The sequence below is a fragment of the Etheostoma cragini genome, chromosome 19, assembly GCF_013103735.1.
Source record: "Etheostoma cragini isolate CJK2018 chromosome 19, CSU_Ecrag_1.0, whole genome shotgun sequence".
NCBI classification, from domain to species: domain Eukaryota; kingdom Metazoa; phylum Chordata; class Actinopteri; order Perciformes; family Percidae; genus Etheostoma; species Etheostoma cragini.
Genome location: NC_048425.1, coordinates 12314668 through 12331257, shown reverse-complemented (window position 1 = coordinate 12331257; position 16590 = coordinate 12314668). Strand labels below are relative to the sequence as shown.

The following is a 16590-nucleotide window of genomic DNA, read 5'->3' as shown; positions in this document are numbered from 1 at the left end:
AGAGGGTATGTGAGACAGTTTGTATGTAACTTTAATTTTTACATGGTGTGCGGGTGTGTCTATACATGTATGTGTGTGTGTGTGTGTGCGCGTGTTTGTTTGTACCTGTCCTTGCCGTTCTGGATGCCTTGGCCCAGCGTGGCTCTCTCAGTCAGAGGGGAGTTCCGACTGCGACCAGTACCAGTGGACAGGATGCTATTCTGAATGGAGAGAAGAAGAAAATATGAAGAATGTTTAAAATATAGGAATGTCAAGTATGAGGACAGAGTTAAAGACTGAGATATCAGTGCAGTGGTCAGGAGGGTGAAATATTATTACTGGAACAGCACGGACGAGTGACTTTAATTGGCCAACATTAATTACATTTTAACCAAATCTGGCCTCAAGAGTAAGAAATTTATTTTTCTGCAGTTTATCAAAATGAACTGCACAATCATTCAAGTACAAAACCCATTTCATTTTCATCTCAAAAAAATTCTTGAATTGTCATTTAAAGGCACTGTACTCCCACACAGGTGTATTTCACTGCCCTGACACATTATCCATCTGCTCAGGTTTAGGTTGGGTGGGGCTATAATGGGAATTGCACAATTCAAGTCCACAATAATACTAATAAAAATGATAAAAATCTAAGCTGTCCTTAGTTTGCCCACATAGACCTGAGACAAGGTCTTATCAGGCTACTTAAATGAAAACTGCTGTGCAGGTGAACCATGGGTATTATAGTAAGGACTTTCACATTTTCACTTTCACTGCATTTCACACAAAATCTATGAATTTAGTAAGGAGATACAAAAACTCAAACACATGTCCTATCATTTCTTTAACTGTAAAACACGTTTGTTGGTAGGTTTCATATAGAAAGTGTCATCCGTTTTATATTTGGTATTTAGTCGGCTGACACTGTTGAGGAAGTTATGACACAGCCCTGGGTTCCCAATTGGTGCCAACTGAGTGGATGACAACGCTGGGTGATACTGAGAAAGTAAAAAAAAGGCACAAGAGATTTTGACATGGCACGGAAGAAAAAACCTCAGGTGTAAATAGTCAAATGAATCGTGGCTTAATTCCATTAAGCCGTTTGAGTTTTAAGACCCGTGGTATTGTAGATGCTGGCTCATTGTCACACTGGTATGGCTTACTTGGACACTTAAATGAAGAAATCTTTTACTTGAAGCACCTGTGCTTTTCTAAAATACAAGTCAAGGTTTCTGCTGTGAAAAAGGCCTATAGTTTTGCCTCAACATGAAGATAAATACAATATGACAATATTTTGGGTGTGTATAACTATTGCACTTAAACTAGACAAATGAACAAAGTCCTGAAATTTCCATCAAATAACTAATGTTGTGAGGCAAGGAAAAGGCCTCATTTGAGATGACCAAGAACCCAAACATGGTATATATATATATATATAAAAGACCATCATAAGAATATGGCCATTTATTTCAATGAGTTTAATTATTAACTGACATCTTTTTTGATCTACGGACCATAGATTAAGATAATATATGGCTGACGTTAGCTTACACTAAAGAACAACAACTTCTCCCAATTAAAGTTGGGAACCACAACTTACAAATATACTAATTCGAACACGCTTTGATAGAAATAGTTTGTTGCAATTATCATGTAAGCAGTGTTTTTGTCTCACGGTGGAGGGCGTGGCGCTCTTCTTGCGGTCAGAGGGGACCAGAGGACTGGCCGGCACCTTGGTAGTGGAGTTGCCTGAACCTTTCCTCCCAGAATCCTCCCCTGCAGTCCGGTTGTCTGATTGACCCCCCCTCTTAGAGTAGGAGCCTAGAAAAAGCATGCATGCATCAGAGAAGGACATTACTTGCTGTGATCTTACCTGAGGAACTCCCCCCCTTCCCATTTGTATCATCTTCTGCTCTGCCACTCATTTGTCATTTCCCTGTCATCCCTCAGTTCTAAGAGAAATCAATCTGCTCTCCAACCCTCCACACATGAATCATTCTCGTCTTCCCCCCACTTCACCCTTTCTCTCTCATATATATACATATACATATACACACACACACACACACACACACACACATATATACACATATATATATATACACACTTTATCTCTCATATCATCCAGCCCATCTCTCTTACTTCAACCTTTACTCAAACATATCAAGCCCAACTATCCCCTATCCATTGTTATCCAGCTTTTCCTTTTTTTATCCACTCTTTTCATACAGGTGTCCACAAAATAAATGTGGGACTGAAGAGAAACCTTTTAACCTATCACAGCTTTTTAAGGAATCATTTTCTCCACCTACCTCACGGTAGCAGAACCGGGGACCACCCCAGCATACATCAGGATTGAAGTTGTCATATGACTATATAACGACTGTTGGGTTAAATGTATTTAAAACATGTAAAAAAATACTTTAAACAATCTGCTGGCAGGTCATTTCCAACCATGACCTCCTGACAAGTGACCATCTCAATATAACGCCCATCTCCGTCCACTGCTGCTAACCCTCTCGCACACACACCAACTTCGCCCCCTTCCTCTCGGACACACACACCAATCTCACCCTGGTCGGTGGCTCTGCGGTTCTGAGGCTTCTGGTTGGACGACACACTGCGCTGTACCTTAGAGAGGCAAGATGGACACACAGGTCATTGTGGTGTTCTTTATGTCACAGAGGGTGGTTGTAAGGATGCTAGCAGAAGCTGCATTAACAGTCACTGTTAGCTTATAAAGCCATTCACACAGCATACAACACTGCAGAGTTCAAGCATCCGGGGGAAGAAACTAATCTGCTTGCTGTGGTTCACGTGTACCTGTATGTAGGTCAACAATCTAAAGTCTAAAAAATGAGCTACATCAGGGTAGATTCCCAAAGTGCCTTCGGTAGATATATGAGGTCAAGTCAGTGCACTTGTGTCACTGGCCGGAGACTGGCTGGAGACTTCATTATGTGTTAGCAGAAGACATTATGTGTTCTCATTGTACCTTGTGAGGCGGGGAGGGAGCATTTATGTTGCTTACATCAGTTCCTGGCCGGGGCTTGATGCCACTTTCATCCAGCTGAGGGGAAGAAGAAAAACACAAATCTGAATACATGTTTGTCAGAAGGAGACACATGGAGACTGGTGTGGATACAACAACCACACAAAAGGACTAAAATTAGTGGTTTTATTTAATAGTGGTGTTAAGAGAACAATGACGTGTTTTGAGCATAAAAATATGCGATCAAATTCAGAGATGACAGCAAATTGCATGTTCTGATGGCTTGCATGCAAAATAAAAGTGAAGCCCTACATTTGCTTGTATATAATGAATTTACAGTTTCCTGTAAAATATCAATGTAACTACAGCTAAGAGAGCTCTGACAAACCCAATAATAACTGGCATGGTAGTATGTAAAATAAAGGCTGAAGGTATGAAACGGCGTACCTCAGAATTCCTAAAGTCCAATAGCAGGTATGCAGCCATCACATCATTGTACTTCTGGTTCACCAGCGAATCCTGGATCTCCTCTTGAGAGAATCCCATTGTCAGCATGATGTCTGCAACCCAAAAAACAGTTTTTAAATTAGAACTTCCTGCTGGTCGATAACTCTCCTTTAAATTAAATATCCTTGTGTGTGACTGTTGCAAAAAGTGTGGCTGTGCGTGGGTGAAGAAAGAAATAAATTTACCAATTTTGCGAGCCGTTCCGTTCCTACCTGTCCGCCTGGGGTCCTTATAATCTGGCTGGGGTTCAATGTAGGGTTTAAGTTCTTCGTCCTCGTGGCCCACATTCATCCACCGGTCCCTCATTATCTGCTGCTGGGAGCAAGCCACACAGATAGATGCAGTGAGACATGAGATGTCAAAGACAATAGAGGGGCACAAAGCAGAGAAGGGAGAAAAGGTTAAGGAATGAGAGAGGGGAAAGAGATTATTACTCAAGACCAACTGGCAACACAAAGGAAGAGTTAGCATAAGTCAGTGAAACACGTTATTCATCTGTTTACTTAACAGTATTCAGTTTTTCTAATGGGCATAGTCATGTTTGTTTTATTTGTAATATGCAAATGAATCTTGCTTAAGTAAAAGAGGGGTGTGACCTTTAACAAACAGGCTCTAAATTGAAGGACTTAGAATTTAACTCCTAAATTAACAAGTATTTACTACGTCTTTAAAAAGCCCTTTACACTTCAGTAGCAAACTCATATAATCATTACTCATAAAATAAAAAATAACCACACAACTCAAATACATTTTAAATTAAAAACAATAACTCAATCATTTTTAACACAATTCAACTATAATAGACTCAAGGTCCTTCAATGCTTTGTGTCAAACCTATGTGGGTTATTTATTTATTCAGCATACCTCGAGGCTGCCTCTTTTGGAGGGGTTCAGAATGAGGAACTTTTTGAGCAAGTTTTCACAGTCGGTGGACATGTAGAACGGAATCCTGTATTTACCACGTAGGACGCGCTCTCTCAGTTCCTAGAGATGGACCAAGACACGGAAAGTCAGCAGCAGACTCTAAATACCTACATTCAAACAATCCTTTTTCGCTCACATCCTTAAATTCTGTCAAAGGGTAGCAACCTCTCATTGATGTGTACACTGCAGCCCAGACTATACATTTCAAAATGTCGTAGTATGGTTTGGGTTGACATTAACAAAGCATATTGTTCACACACTTCCTGGTATTTTTGATAATTAGATTTTCTTAATTAATATTGAGATGACATAAAAAAAAAACGATATATTGTGCAGCCCTAGTACATTTTGCTATTTATTTTGGTGTGTGCATCAATTTGACACATTTAAAAGAATGCCTTTTATCGTAGAGAGTGAAATCAAAAAACATTGAGGCTTCTATCTGTTAAATGAATAGTAAGAGCAGTAATGAGGTGTTAAACAAAACTCCACACAGCAGGAGGGAGTCCAAAGACATAGTTGATAAGCCAGGCATGGTAATATCAATATCATCACATTCAATGTTATATCGCCCACCAGAAATGTGTCTGCACTTCCAAAGTGACTCATGTGCGTACTGGGTGAATGCAGAGGTGATTGGTGGTAGGAATATTTGTGAATAACTATAGTTCCCAGAGCGCATTACATCATATTTGTTTGTTGCATCAAACCACAAAACCCCATTTGAAGAGCAAGTACTTGGGTTGACATTTAAAATCACTTTTACACATTCATCCTCTGTGGAGTTTAGTTTCTGCTTTCTGTTGGCCAGGAGGAACAGAAACCAGCATGACAAATACTACTACCATCCACAGAATACAGACATCTGCATTATATAGCGTGTGCACGCACACACAGCCACACACACTCCTGACCTTGAGGTTCTGTCCATCAAAAGGCAGCGAGCCGCTAACAAGCGTGTAGAGGATCACCCCCAGGCTCCAGACGTCCACCTCCGGCCCATCGTACTTCTTTCCCTGGAAGAGCTCTGGGGCAGCATAAGGTGGAGAGCCACAGAACGTGTCCAGCTTGTTCCCCAGAGTGAATTCATTACTGAAGCCAAAGTCTGCTATCTTGATGTTCATGTCTGCGTCCAGCAGCAGGTTCTCTGCCTGCAGACAGATTGTGTGGGAGAGAAAGGAAAGAATAACTTTATTATGATGTAGAGAACCGGAGGATGTGGAGGGAAACAAGAAGAAAAATACAGAGAAAAGACTTTAAATATGCTATGAGTCTTTTTTTTTTTACTGAATACATGTGTAACAAAGATTTTCTATGACATACAAATGAGGTTGAAGATGATATATTACACAGACAGTTGCCTGAAACACTATTCTCTGGGAAAAAGAAAACTCTGCTGGCAAACGGGAGCAGCCACAGTTTATTCCTGTGTGTTTGTATCCCTCAGCCTAAAGTGAGCCAGTGAGAAAGGAGGCTGGGGTTGCCTAGCAACAGGTGCACTCTCCTTTTCACTTGCTCTGAATACTCTGGCGCTTCTGTGTGTTTAAGTGAGAGAGCGAGAGAGTGTGTGTGTGTGTGTGTGTGTGTGTGTGTGTGTGTGCGCGTGCGCATTAAATCCAACACTGACATCATCTCTAGGCACTCACCTAAGAAGTAAATGAAGACTGGCTTCTCATTTTTTGCCAACAAATGCAATCATCTATGGCTGATTAACAAACACTTTAAGTTGGCCAAATAACTAAATTAAACTCTAAGGGCCAAAAGTATAGTAGACAGCAGTATAAGCCATAACCAGACAGTTTTTAGATCCAGAATGAAAATCTTCAGAATTTAGTGGACTTTCTTCCTAGGGTGAAGATCTGTAAACATTCTGAGTTGTATTTAAGTTTTGAATGTTTTGGAAATCTGCAAAGAAATTCTGCGGAATTCTGCGTCTGTGTGCCCCTGACCGTGAGCCATGCTGGTTATTCATACTGGGACCCAAACAAAGTGATTTTAGTCTTGCTGTGCTGCAGGCTCATCCAAATTTGCTCTTGCAGTCTAGACTAGAATTAAGCGTGTGCTGGATTTCAAAATAAAAGAGTGATTAGGATAATGTGCAGGATGGTCCGCATTATATTATTGAGAACGGTCTGTCCTCCTGGAATCTTATTTCCCATGCTGTTTTTTTTGTAAATGCCAACCCTCATTGCCTGTTAGAAGATATATATATATATTTAGAAAATGCTGCATGACCTTGTTCAAGACATTGAAAATGTTTATTAAAAAGCCAGAAATAACCATGACTGGAAAAAACTACTTTGAGATTAGAGGTTACTGTGTGGTTACTGTCCCAGTAATCATGATAATGACTTGTCTACAGGTCTCCCTGCTGGCACAATAAGAGGATTTATAACTCTGCATAATACCAGAAACCAAAGTGACCTGGAGGCATTACACGGGAAGGAAAATATACAAAAGGGAAAGAATGACAAGATTATCCAATAGGGAAAACAATTCAAGAATTGCATAGAAATACAAGTGTGGGTGCATGGGTACGTGTGTTTAAGCATTAGCACTCAAAGAGGGACAATATATCATGACATGGGGCAGAGAGAGAGAGCAAGAGAGAGAGAGCGAGAGAGAGAGAGCACTTGGACACTCAATTTGACACTTGAATTCAATAATATGTGTGTGTTCTCACCTTGAGGTCTCTGTGTACTATACACTTCTGATGGCAATACTGCACTGCTGACACAATCTGGAGAGTGAGAAAATGAGTGAGAGAAAGGATGACAAGAGGGATGGGTTGAAAGGAAGTAAAAGACACAGATCTCTTCATTAGGACTTCATCAAGAATAAAGCCATGAGGAATTAGTAGGAAAGCAAAATCTTATCAATAAATTAAGTAAATACTTCTTAATATTTTTTTTATAAAAATTTAAATCAAAAATAAGCCTGTCCCTCAAAAGTGCAGTCTCTGCTTTTTTTTCAACGGACGCCAAGTTTATAGTTCTGTAAAGAGGCAATACACTTTTAATATTGATCTACCAAGCCTTAAAACAACAGCAGCACATACACAAATAACTAGAAAATTACACAAACTAAGAAGGGATTTTCTCCAACACACACAAACCTGTCTGAATTTGGCACGGGCTTCTTTCTCCTTCATCCTTCCATGGGCCACCAAGTAATCAAAGACCTCTCCTGGGAGACGAGAGAAAGAGTTGGAGAGCATATTTAGTGTTGGAACCTGATACTTGTCTCCTTAAAGCTTAGGTCAATGGGACATTCAACTAAGTATTGTCCTTTAAAAACAAAAAACGGGCACTTACATTAAATGCTTTATAAAAATATATATATATATATACACACACACACACACATATTTCCAAATCAACAATGTCTAATTTTCACGGCAAAGGGGATACAGATGGTCAATAACTACTAACCAAACAAATCAAATAAAAACAGTTTATTTCTGATAACATCTCTTTTAGACAAAGAAATAAATACTGAAGAGCATGTACATTAAGATGGAAGGTCCTTTTTTTTAAATTTGGGAACCATCTGAAACAAAACATAGAGTGCCAAGCCTTAGGGTGAATGATTTCAAAGTGACACACACTCACCTCCACTAGCATACTCCATTACCAGGTACAAAGTCTTCTCTGTCTCTATCACCTCAAAGAGCTTGACTGGAGGTGGGGAGAGAGAAGACGGTGGATTAGAGGGGGAGGGTAAAGGAAAAGGTAGATGGGGCAAAAAAAAGGCCAGGTCAGTAAGAATGAAAGCAAAAATAAAAACAGATAAGAAATTTATGATTTGGGTTGAATACATGACCTCGAAACACCAATTAAGGTTGGTGCTCAGAGAGTGACGATGACGTTTCAGCGTGACTCACCTATGTTGGGGTGATTCAACATCTTCATAATCCTCACCTCCCGGAAGAGCTGCGAGAAAGGAAATCAAAATGTCAGTGTGAATGTGTGTGTTGTTACAAGTTACATTTACATTGTACGAGTTCATGTGCAAATTACTGTCTATTTATTTGGCATGCATGTGTTCATGTGTATTTGTGTCAATGCAAAGACACCAGAATCAATACTTCCAGTAAGATAAAATTACACTAAAAACCCAAACATGTACTTCCTGTTTATGAGCATGTGGCTCAAACTACTAGTATACTAGTACTATCCAATGTCTGGCGCAATTCAGGATTTCAGAGCTAAACAAACAGTTCCCTCAGTTACTTGTAAGTCTGACAGAAGTCAGAGCACTTCAAGTCTAGCTCAGTGCCATCCAGTCTCTGTGGTTAAGGCGTGACGAAGCGCTTTTTTCCACTGACTCAGCAGATAAGGTCAAACTAGGCTTACTGGGAAATTATCTTAGAGACACACTGTAGACAGAACAACTTCTATCTGCGATCAGTTTACTACTTTATTGAATTTTGGGTGTTTTATTTCCTCCCCAAAAAACATTGACATTGAATTGTGAAAGTTTTATAATTTCACATAAATTAGTTTTTTTGACCATGAATTCAAAAAAGAAAATACTGTAAAAACTAGTTGAAATATATTAGTGAATAACATGATGAGTACAGTATGCTGATGGGAGTGTTACAAAAATGAAGAAAATGTTGAAAGAGAGCATCAAAAAGTGATATAAAAGTGTCTCGAAAAGGTCAAAAAAGTGTGTTAAAACAACCTCAACATGTGTTACCTCTAACATTATATTTATATTCATAAATTGTATTTATTATATTATATTAGGGGGCAACCTGCCCCCCAATATGATGGATTGGCATTTGCGTGCATCCTGTGTGTGTGGCTGAGTGTTTATTTATCACTGTATTTATATGTTGGCCCTGTCAGTGTCTTTGTCATGTCTTAACATCTTCTTGCCATGTTCTCTGTGTATCTGCATTTGCAAGTATGTATTCAATGCCGTATGTCTGCGGATGCATGAGTGTTTAGTGTATGTGTGTGTGAGTGTGCAAGCATATAGTACATGGTTAGAGAGTGTGCGTGTAAGTGGACAGACCCCACCCTGCCGGGATCAAAAGAAGTAATTGCAGCTTGTTTCCTGTAATTAAAACTCTCTCCAAAAACGAGACCACTTCAGAAAGAAAAAGAAAGAGAGAGAGAGAGAGAGAAAGACGGATAGAGTGAGTGCAAAAGAAAGGAAGAGCAAAAGAGAAAGATGTGGGGGAGGAAGAGTGACTTAAAAATTACTTCTGAGAAAACTGGATAAGAAGGACTGACTTTTGGATTTTGTGCCCGTGTGTGTGTGTGTGTGTGTGTGTGTGTGTGTGTGTGTGTGTGTGTGTGAGACCCACCTTCTGCAAACTGGAGGAGTTGAGCTGTGTCTTATCAATGATCTTTACAGCCACCTAGAAACAAAACATGTATTTTTACACTTATATTAACTACATAATTACACTTGCTGCAGTGGATTTGACGCATCTCGCTTAAACAAACCTGCACACACACACACACACACACACACACACTCTCTTGAAGAATTAACCGATACAACACAATCACAGCAGGCAACAGTTGCATAATAGGGCAGTATTAAGAGAGGAACACACACACAGACACACACAGACACAGACACACACACACACACACACACACACACACACACACACACAAAGCTGAAGCACGGTTTATACTCGTCCCATAATGAGGTCTATGGTTCATAATAACAGTGGACAGCAACAAGGGAGATGAAGAGAGAGATAAAACACAGCAAAGGCGAAAGAGAAAGAGATAAAACACAGCAAAGGCAAAAGAGAAATAAGGGGAGAAGAATAAAAATAGAGAAACAGATGGGAGCGATTCAAAGTGAGAGAGAGAGAAAAAAGGGGATGAAACAGAACACGAGAAAAGAGGATATAAAGAGAAAGGGGAGGGAAACAAAGAATCATGTCTTAGCAAGGACACGGAAGGGATGTGTACTTCTTTCTCTCATATGAGGGTTTTACTGTCAACTAACTCATTTCTTTCAATCCTCTTTCTGGTTGGGCTTTATGTCCGACCCTCTCATGCCTTCTGACTCTCCCTTGTTTTCATTGTGTGCGTGTGTATGTGTGTGAGTCACATGGAGTGTTATCAGGGTGTCAGGCACAGAGCTGTCACACATTGACAGAGCCCGCCCACCCCTCTTTCCCTCTTGCTCTCTCACACACACAGACCAAGAGTGGGCCTTAGACAGACCCCAGCATGGGCTCACTCTAGACATAGCTTCCCCCTTAAAGAGACAGACCACTACATTACATCACATCTGGAATACACAGTAAGGCAGAGACATTTAGGCTTCTCTATTCAAGCTGACAATAGCGATCTAATCTCCTGCAGCAGATGTACAGTCTCCAAAGCCAAGCAAGCCCAGGATCAGACCAGACCTACTGTGCATCACAGCGTGAACCCTCCCCTGTCATCAGCAACCGGGAAGGAAGATTAACGTTCAGTCTAAACATTTATAGTGTTTTTCTACTTTTTATGTGTGTGTGTGTGTGTGTGTTTGTGTGTGTGTGTGTGTGTACACATGCCTACCTCTTTTCCGGTGAGTACGTGCCGTGCCAGTTTGACCTTGGCGAAGTTGCCTTTGCCAATGGTTTTTAGCAACCGATAGTTACCAATGTGCGGCTGGTCATCTGTTGTGGTCGTGGCAACGGAGTTCCGACATCGCGGCATGCTGGAGCGACCGGATGACTTAGTCTCCTGAGAAGAGAGACGGCAACATGTAAACACAGGAGGACATGACTTGTAGTGCCATTAACACCATTTTACATTTAAGAAGTTAAGAGACATTTCTGTCTTAGAAGACTTAGAGTTTCATTAATCCGCAAAAGTGACAAGATTAACAACAAAAACACATTAATATTATGCTTTAAGACCAAACAAGGTTGGGAAACTATACACGCCTCGGCAACATGGCTGCCTCTTGCTGTTGAAGCAACAAACACAATCTTGTTAAAATTCAGGTTTTAACTTCAAATGCCGTGGCAATACATCTTCAAAGCATTCATCTCAGTCCCAACTATGATATGATATCATTACAACACTGACATTTTTATATAGGTTTAAAATGAACTCATGTTGTCCTTGGGTCAAACTGACCCATTTTCTTATATCAATGTTCTTTTTAATTACCCCAAATAACGTGATTGATTCCACAGAACGCTCTTTGGCAAGTACAAATCTCTACTTTCATGAATTTTGGGGGGTCTTATTCAATTTTATAGCATTTGAAAAAAAAATGTTTCGAAGTGGTTTTGAAATAGTGAATAAAAGTTGACATATTCCAGTCTGTGATTATCCATCAACATACATTCCTTTAATTTTCATCTAAATAATTCATAATTTCTGCTTTTCTAACTCAACCATTAGGTATAATTTCCTAAAAATTAGGTTTATTGACCATAAATTAAAAAAATAACTGTAAAACTAAAGTTAATAAGTTAGTGTTACGTAGTGTTGAACGTCATCAACGACGTTGAAAAAAAAAGGGACAAAAATGTAAGAAAGAGTTAAAAACATTAAAAAGCGTCAACAAAAGTGCTGATTTTCCTTTTGACGGTCAGACAACACAAGGGTTGACACGTTTTTTGCAATGGACAAGTGCTGTAAAAGTCTACTGTAGGTAGACTCAGGTATGCTATTCCAGAATTACTGGCATACATGCCTTCGGTTTCTTTTCTTTTTTTATGGATTAGAAACTGTCTGCAGAGAAATGGCCTGCAGAGCTAAAGCTAGTAGCTTGTTTCAAAATCTGCATTCTAATCTGGTAGCAGGATTAAGAGGGAGACTTGGAAGGGACAGCCAATGTGGATCAGGGTTTCCCAGGCTTCTGGAGAGACTTAAACAGCTAAATAAAACAAGTGGGTTGGATTTTGTTGAAGCAAAGAAAGGTAAAGAATCTTTATTACTCAATAGCTTTTTTTTTTTTAGGTCCCATGACATGGCGCTCTTTGGATGCTTTTAGATATAGGTCTTAGTGGTCCCCTAAAACCATATCTGAAGTCTCTTTCCCAAAATTCAGCCTTGGTGCAGAATTACAGCCACTAGCGCCAGTCCTAGCTTTCCTTAGTATGTGCCACTCTGAGTCTGTAGCTTTTAAAGAGGAGAGGGGGTGTGGCCTTAACCAAATTCTCTGGGAGGGCAAAGCGGGCAAAGCAGAGAAAGGGGAGGTAACCTTGAGTCTAGATCGGCCCATCTGAGCTTTCCTTTTCTCAAAAGGCTGAACAGGATACCCAGGGCTCGGCTTACACCCATCACCATTAATATATTACATATTAATGTAAAAAAAAAAACTCAAAGTGAAATTTTCCTGCCAGGGGACATTTAAATCAATCTAAAGCTGAACTATAGACTCATTTGCCATAAACACAATTTTGGGGAAAACAAACCAGTCCACTGCTGCATGCACATAAGCTGTGAACTGCTGGGGAGAAACACCACTGGTGTAAGTGGTGTACAATTTGGGCAAAGTTGAGTGAAAACTGTCTTTTCTTCCATGTTCTGTCTTTTTTAACTCGTACTACCATTTATTATTATGGATTGTATTTGTTTCACTGTTTCTAGCATTTCCTACTGAGAATCACGTCAATTGTATTCCATTGCTTTACCATCGTATCACTTAATGTTAGGGTATGAGCACACGTCAGTGAGAGCTACTGCCATCCACTGAAACCGTGCATACAGTCTGATGACACTGGTTTTGTTCTGTTTTGGGTCAAAGTAAAGATGCTGGGACACTGAGCGTGTCTTGATTGTTCTTTTGTCACCAGTTTGCGATGGTTAATGTCTCACCCTGCAGCCAGTCATGGCCCGCACACAACATTCATCCTTTGGTGAGACATTCATATTAGGCTTCAGACAAATCCGGACAGAAAATAATATTACGCCTTGACTGTGCCTATGTGACTTTACTCTGAACCCCAAGGCCAGTAGTGTATAGTCATTATTAGAGCCCGACCGATATGTCGGCTGGCCGATGTGGTCGGCTGGCCGATGTTATTGGCCAATATTAGGCATTTCCCAATCTATCGGTATCGGCAATTATTAAAATATATATATATTTTTTTAAATATTAAAATATTCAATATTCATTCATCAGATTCATTTATAATGACAAATAAATGAGTCTGATAAATGAATATTTAAAATATAAAAATGGACTGTCAAGCATGTTATGAGGGTTGGTGTTGCAAGGTCTGTCCACCAGAGGGCGCTCTACAACATCCCTTTTGGTAACACTGATTTTTTTTTGTTAATGTGTTTTTGTTCGAAAGGACTTAACTTTGTATTTTTATACATTTTATTAATCAGAACTTTAATATATTTTGATGTTAGTCTGTTCTTTTGTGACAATTAAACTAATTATTTTATTTTAGTGAGAACTCATAAATATCTACAAATAACTAATGTTAGGAAAATCTGTTTTGTAACGAGTTTCTGGATTTCTTTTTCCGATATGCCGATATATCGGCAAATATATATGCCGATATATCGGCATATGTGATTTTTAAATAACCAAATATTTGTATCGTATTGGCCTTAAAAGTCATTTCTCGGTTGGCCGCTAGTTAGGGGTCCAAGCCCCAGGATGCGTGCACCGCAGTAATCGCAAGGCGATACGCGCTTCACACAGCAGGGCTGTGGAACCCTATTGTTTTCGTAAGGATTCTTTCTCCGCATAAAACTGGTGCTGCAGCCTAAACCGTACATGGTGGCAACGCGCCATTTGCCACATAGCATCTCCAGACTGGCCTGACAAAAAGTTGCATAAAGATTATTTACACAATAAAAATTGCGCATATTACGCGCAAACAAATTTGTGTAGCTAACTCTGAAAAAAACGACTTTGCCATATCTCGGCCAAGATAAATGCTATCAAAGCCAAAGTTTAGAATAACACTTGCTATGTCCCTCTGTGGCTCAGAAACAAATTTGACAAACATTGGCCACTAGGCGGCGCTACAAATACAAGAAGTTTAGATCTCATGAACCGCTCATCAAAATGTCACCAAATTTGATGGATACCATCAAGGCCCACTCCTGAGGTGGTCCTCACAGTGGGGTATTGATTGGTTAAAGTGGGCGTGGACTATGGGCCAATGTCTGGAACAACCACTTCCACTAAAGTGAATCACTTGAAATTAACAGGGTAGATGTACAGTGGGTAGCCGACCAGACCTACCAAATATTACACACGTTGGCCAGTAGGTGGCGCTACAATGAAGACAGATCTACACGAAACCTTGTGTTTACCATCTCCAGATGGCCACGACAACATGTTGTATAAAGAATTTTGCTACGTAATTGTGTGCGCATTTCCTGACCAAGCGACGTTTCTGTAGTTTGCTTTGGGTTCCACTTTTGTGCGCTCCCCGGGTCGCTGGGGACGACTGCCGCGGGGAGGCTTGGACCCCGTTGAAACTGCGTGCAGTTCTAGTTATTTTTTCTTTTCTATAATTCTTTCAAGCATTTTAGGCCTTTCCGTCAATAGGACAGACGAAAACACAAAAGCGGAGAGAGCAGGGGAATAATATGCAGCAAAGGGCCGGAGGCCAGAGCCAAAGAGCAAACCTCCATACATGTGCGCCCGCTATACCAACTGAGCCAACCTGGCCACGGTATTTTAATAGTCTCTTCATATGGTAGTATGGAGTAAAATTGCTTACGTTCATCTTACAGCAGACAGTGGGTCTTTCAAGTCATACACACAAGTTTTGAATGTTTGGAAACCGCTATTGGGTTTCAAATCCAGGAAAGGGTCACAGCAAGTAAGTGAGAGAGAGTGTCTGTGTGTGTGTGTGTGTGTGTGTGTGTGTGTGTGTGTGTGTGATCTGAGCGGACAGGTGACGGGGATCAGGGTCAGAGGAGAGGACCACCGGCTCCAGGGTGACGAGACGCAAACACACGCGGTGCTGTGACACAAACTCCAGCGCACATATACAAGAATACACACTACACAGACACGCACACTGCAACACAAATCTCTCTGACACACACACCTACACACACACACACCTCACTGAGATTTGACACCACCAAGAGAGACGGTCCAGTGAAATTCACACTGTTGGTGTGGAGCGAAGAGATTCACACAAATCATCTCTTTCTCTTGTTTCCGACAAGTCATTTTATTCACCTAATTATCTCTCGCTCTCTAACTTGAACTAATTAGAGGTTTGCTTTATGTCCCAAATTACCCACAGAGACCACATCTTTATCAACATCTTCCTCCCTCCAGCTCCATATGTTGGGCCATGGGAAACAAGGATAACCATGATTACTTCATTGTGTTTGTGCGTTTCTTGCTCCAGATGGTATGATCTAATGTCTGCGTCCCATCCACCCACCCCCCACCCACATACTCATGCCGACAGTGCAGACCTGCACAAAGTGTAATAGGCCAGATTAAGCTTTAGCAAAAGCAGGGGAACCTGGATTAAAAAACAAATGACAGTTGCATTAAGCCCGGAGGACAGACAAGGTCCTTATGTGGCCTTGTGCGAGGAGGAAGTAAATTATTTTTATTTTTGGATTGTGTGGGGGGAGGAGGGGGGAGCGAGACAGGCAATAATGTCATATGTGGACACTATTCAAGACAATGAGACCCAATCTAGATAAGTCCTCAGAGAAGTTTATGTGATCTGACTTCCTCTGTCACTAGCACAGCTTTAAAATGATCTCTGCTGGAGAGTACTGCTGTCCAAAATAGCACCTGGAGTTCAAATTTCACCCTCAACAAAACATTTGGGTTTCCAAAGAGCTTTTAGAAAGTGATAAGGCGTTTGTTTTGATGCAAGGACAAAGGTGTGGGAGAAGATATGCAAGTATACAGCCCTGACTCTGAAGATGCTTAGGTATAGTCCTTACTTCTGTTGATTAATAAGTAAGTCAGTTAAATTTTATAGCACATTTAAACACAGCTCTCACTGACCAAAGTGCTATAGAGAATATTAAAATAAATACACTTACAGATCAGGGATTTAAGCTAAAACAACATCAAGAGACAAACACATGACAGGCTTAACAGGGTAAGATAATTAAAACAAATGGAAGGCCAATGTAAATAGGTGAGTTTTGAATATTGTAATTGAAGGGTCATTTCTGATGTCAGGTGGCACGGTTCCACTTTTCAGGGACAGTCACCTTTTTTGCTTAAGCCGGGATCGGGATCTCAAGCAGACA

The 16590-nt window shown here is 40.4% G+C and overlaps 1 protein-coding gene across 13 annotated transcripts in view; it reads right to left on the bottom strand.

Annotated features, from left to right (window-relative positions):
- mark2b (MAP/microtubule affinity-regulating kinase 2b) overlaps positions 1-16590 on the bottom strand; it is a 54258-nt gene that overhangs the window by 16702 nt on the left and 20966 nt on the right. For 7 of the 13 annotated variants that reach the window (XM_034856496.1, XM_034856498.1, XM_034856505.1 and 4 more), the window contains exons 2-15: positions 10942-11109; positions 9720-9773; positions 8286-8334; positions 8014-8079; positions 7518-7588; positions 7086-7142; positions 5317-5553; positions 4343-4462; positions 3664-3793; positions 3419-3531; positions 2975-3049; positions 2553-2610; positions 1655-1800; positions 106-200 (exon numbers count right to left, since the gene is read on the bottom strand). In XM_034856496.1, coding sequence (XP_034712387.1) covers positions 106-200; positions 1655-1800; positions 2553-2610; positions 2975-3049; positions 3419-3531; positions 3664-3793; positions 4343-4462; positions 5317-5553; positions 7086-7142; positions 7518-7588; positions 8014-8079; positions 8286-8334; positions 9720-9773; positions 10942-11109 — 1439 coding nt within the window. The remainder of the gene's footprint in view (positions 1-105; positions 201-1654; positions 1801-2552; positions 2611-2974; positions 3050-3418; positions 3532-3663; positions 3794-4342; positions 4463-5316; positions 5554-7085; positions 7143-7517; positions 7589-8013; positions 8080-8285; positions 8335-9719; positions 9774-10941; positions 11110-16590) is intronic. The other 6 variants (XM_034856502.1, XM_034856509.1, XM_034856504.1 and 3 more) reach the window with 5 other exon arrangements.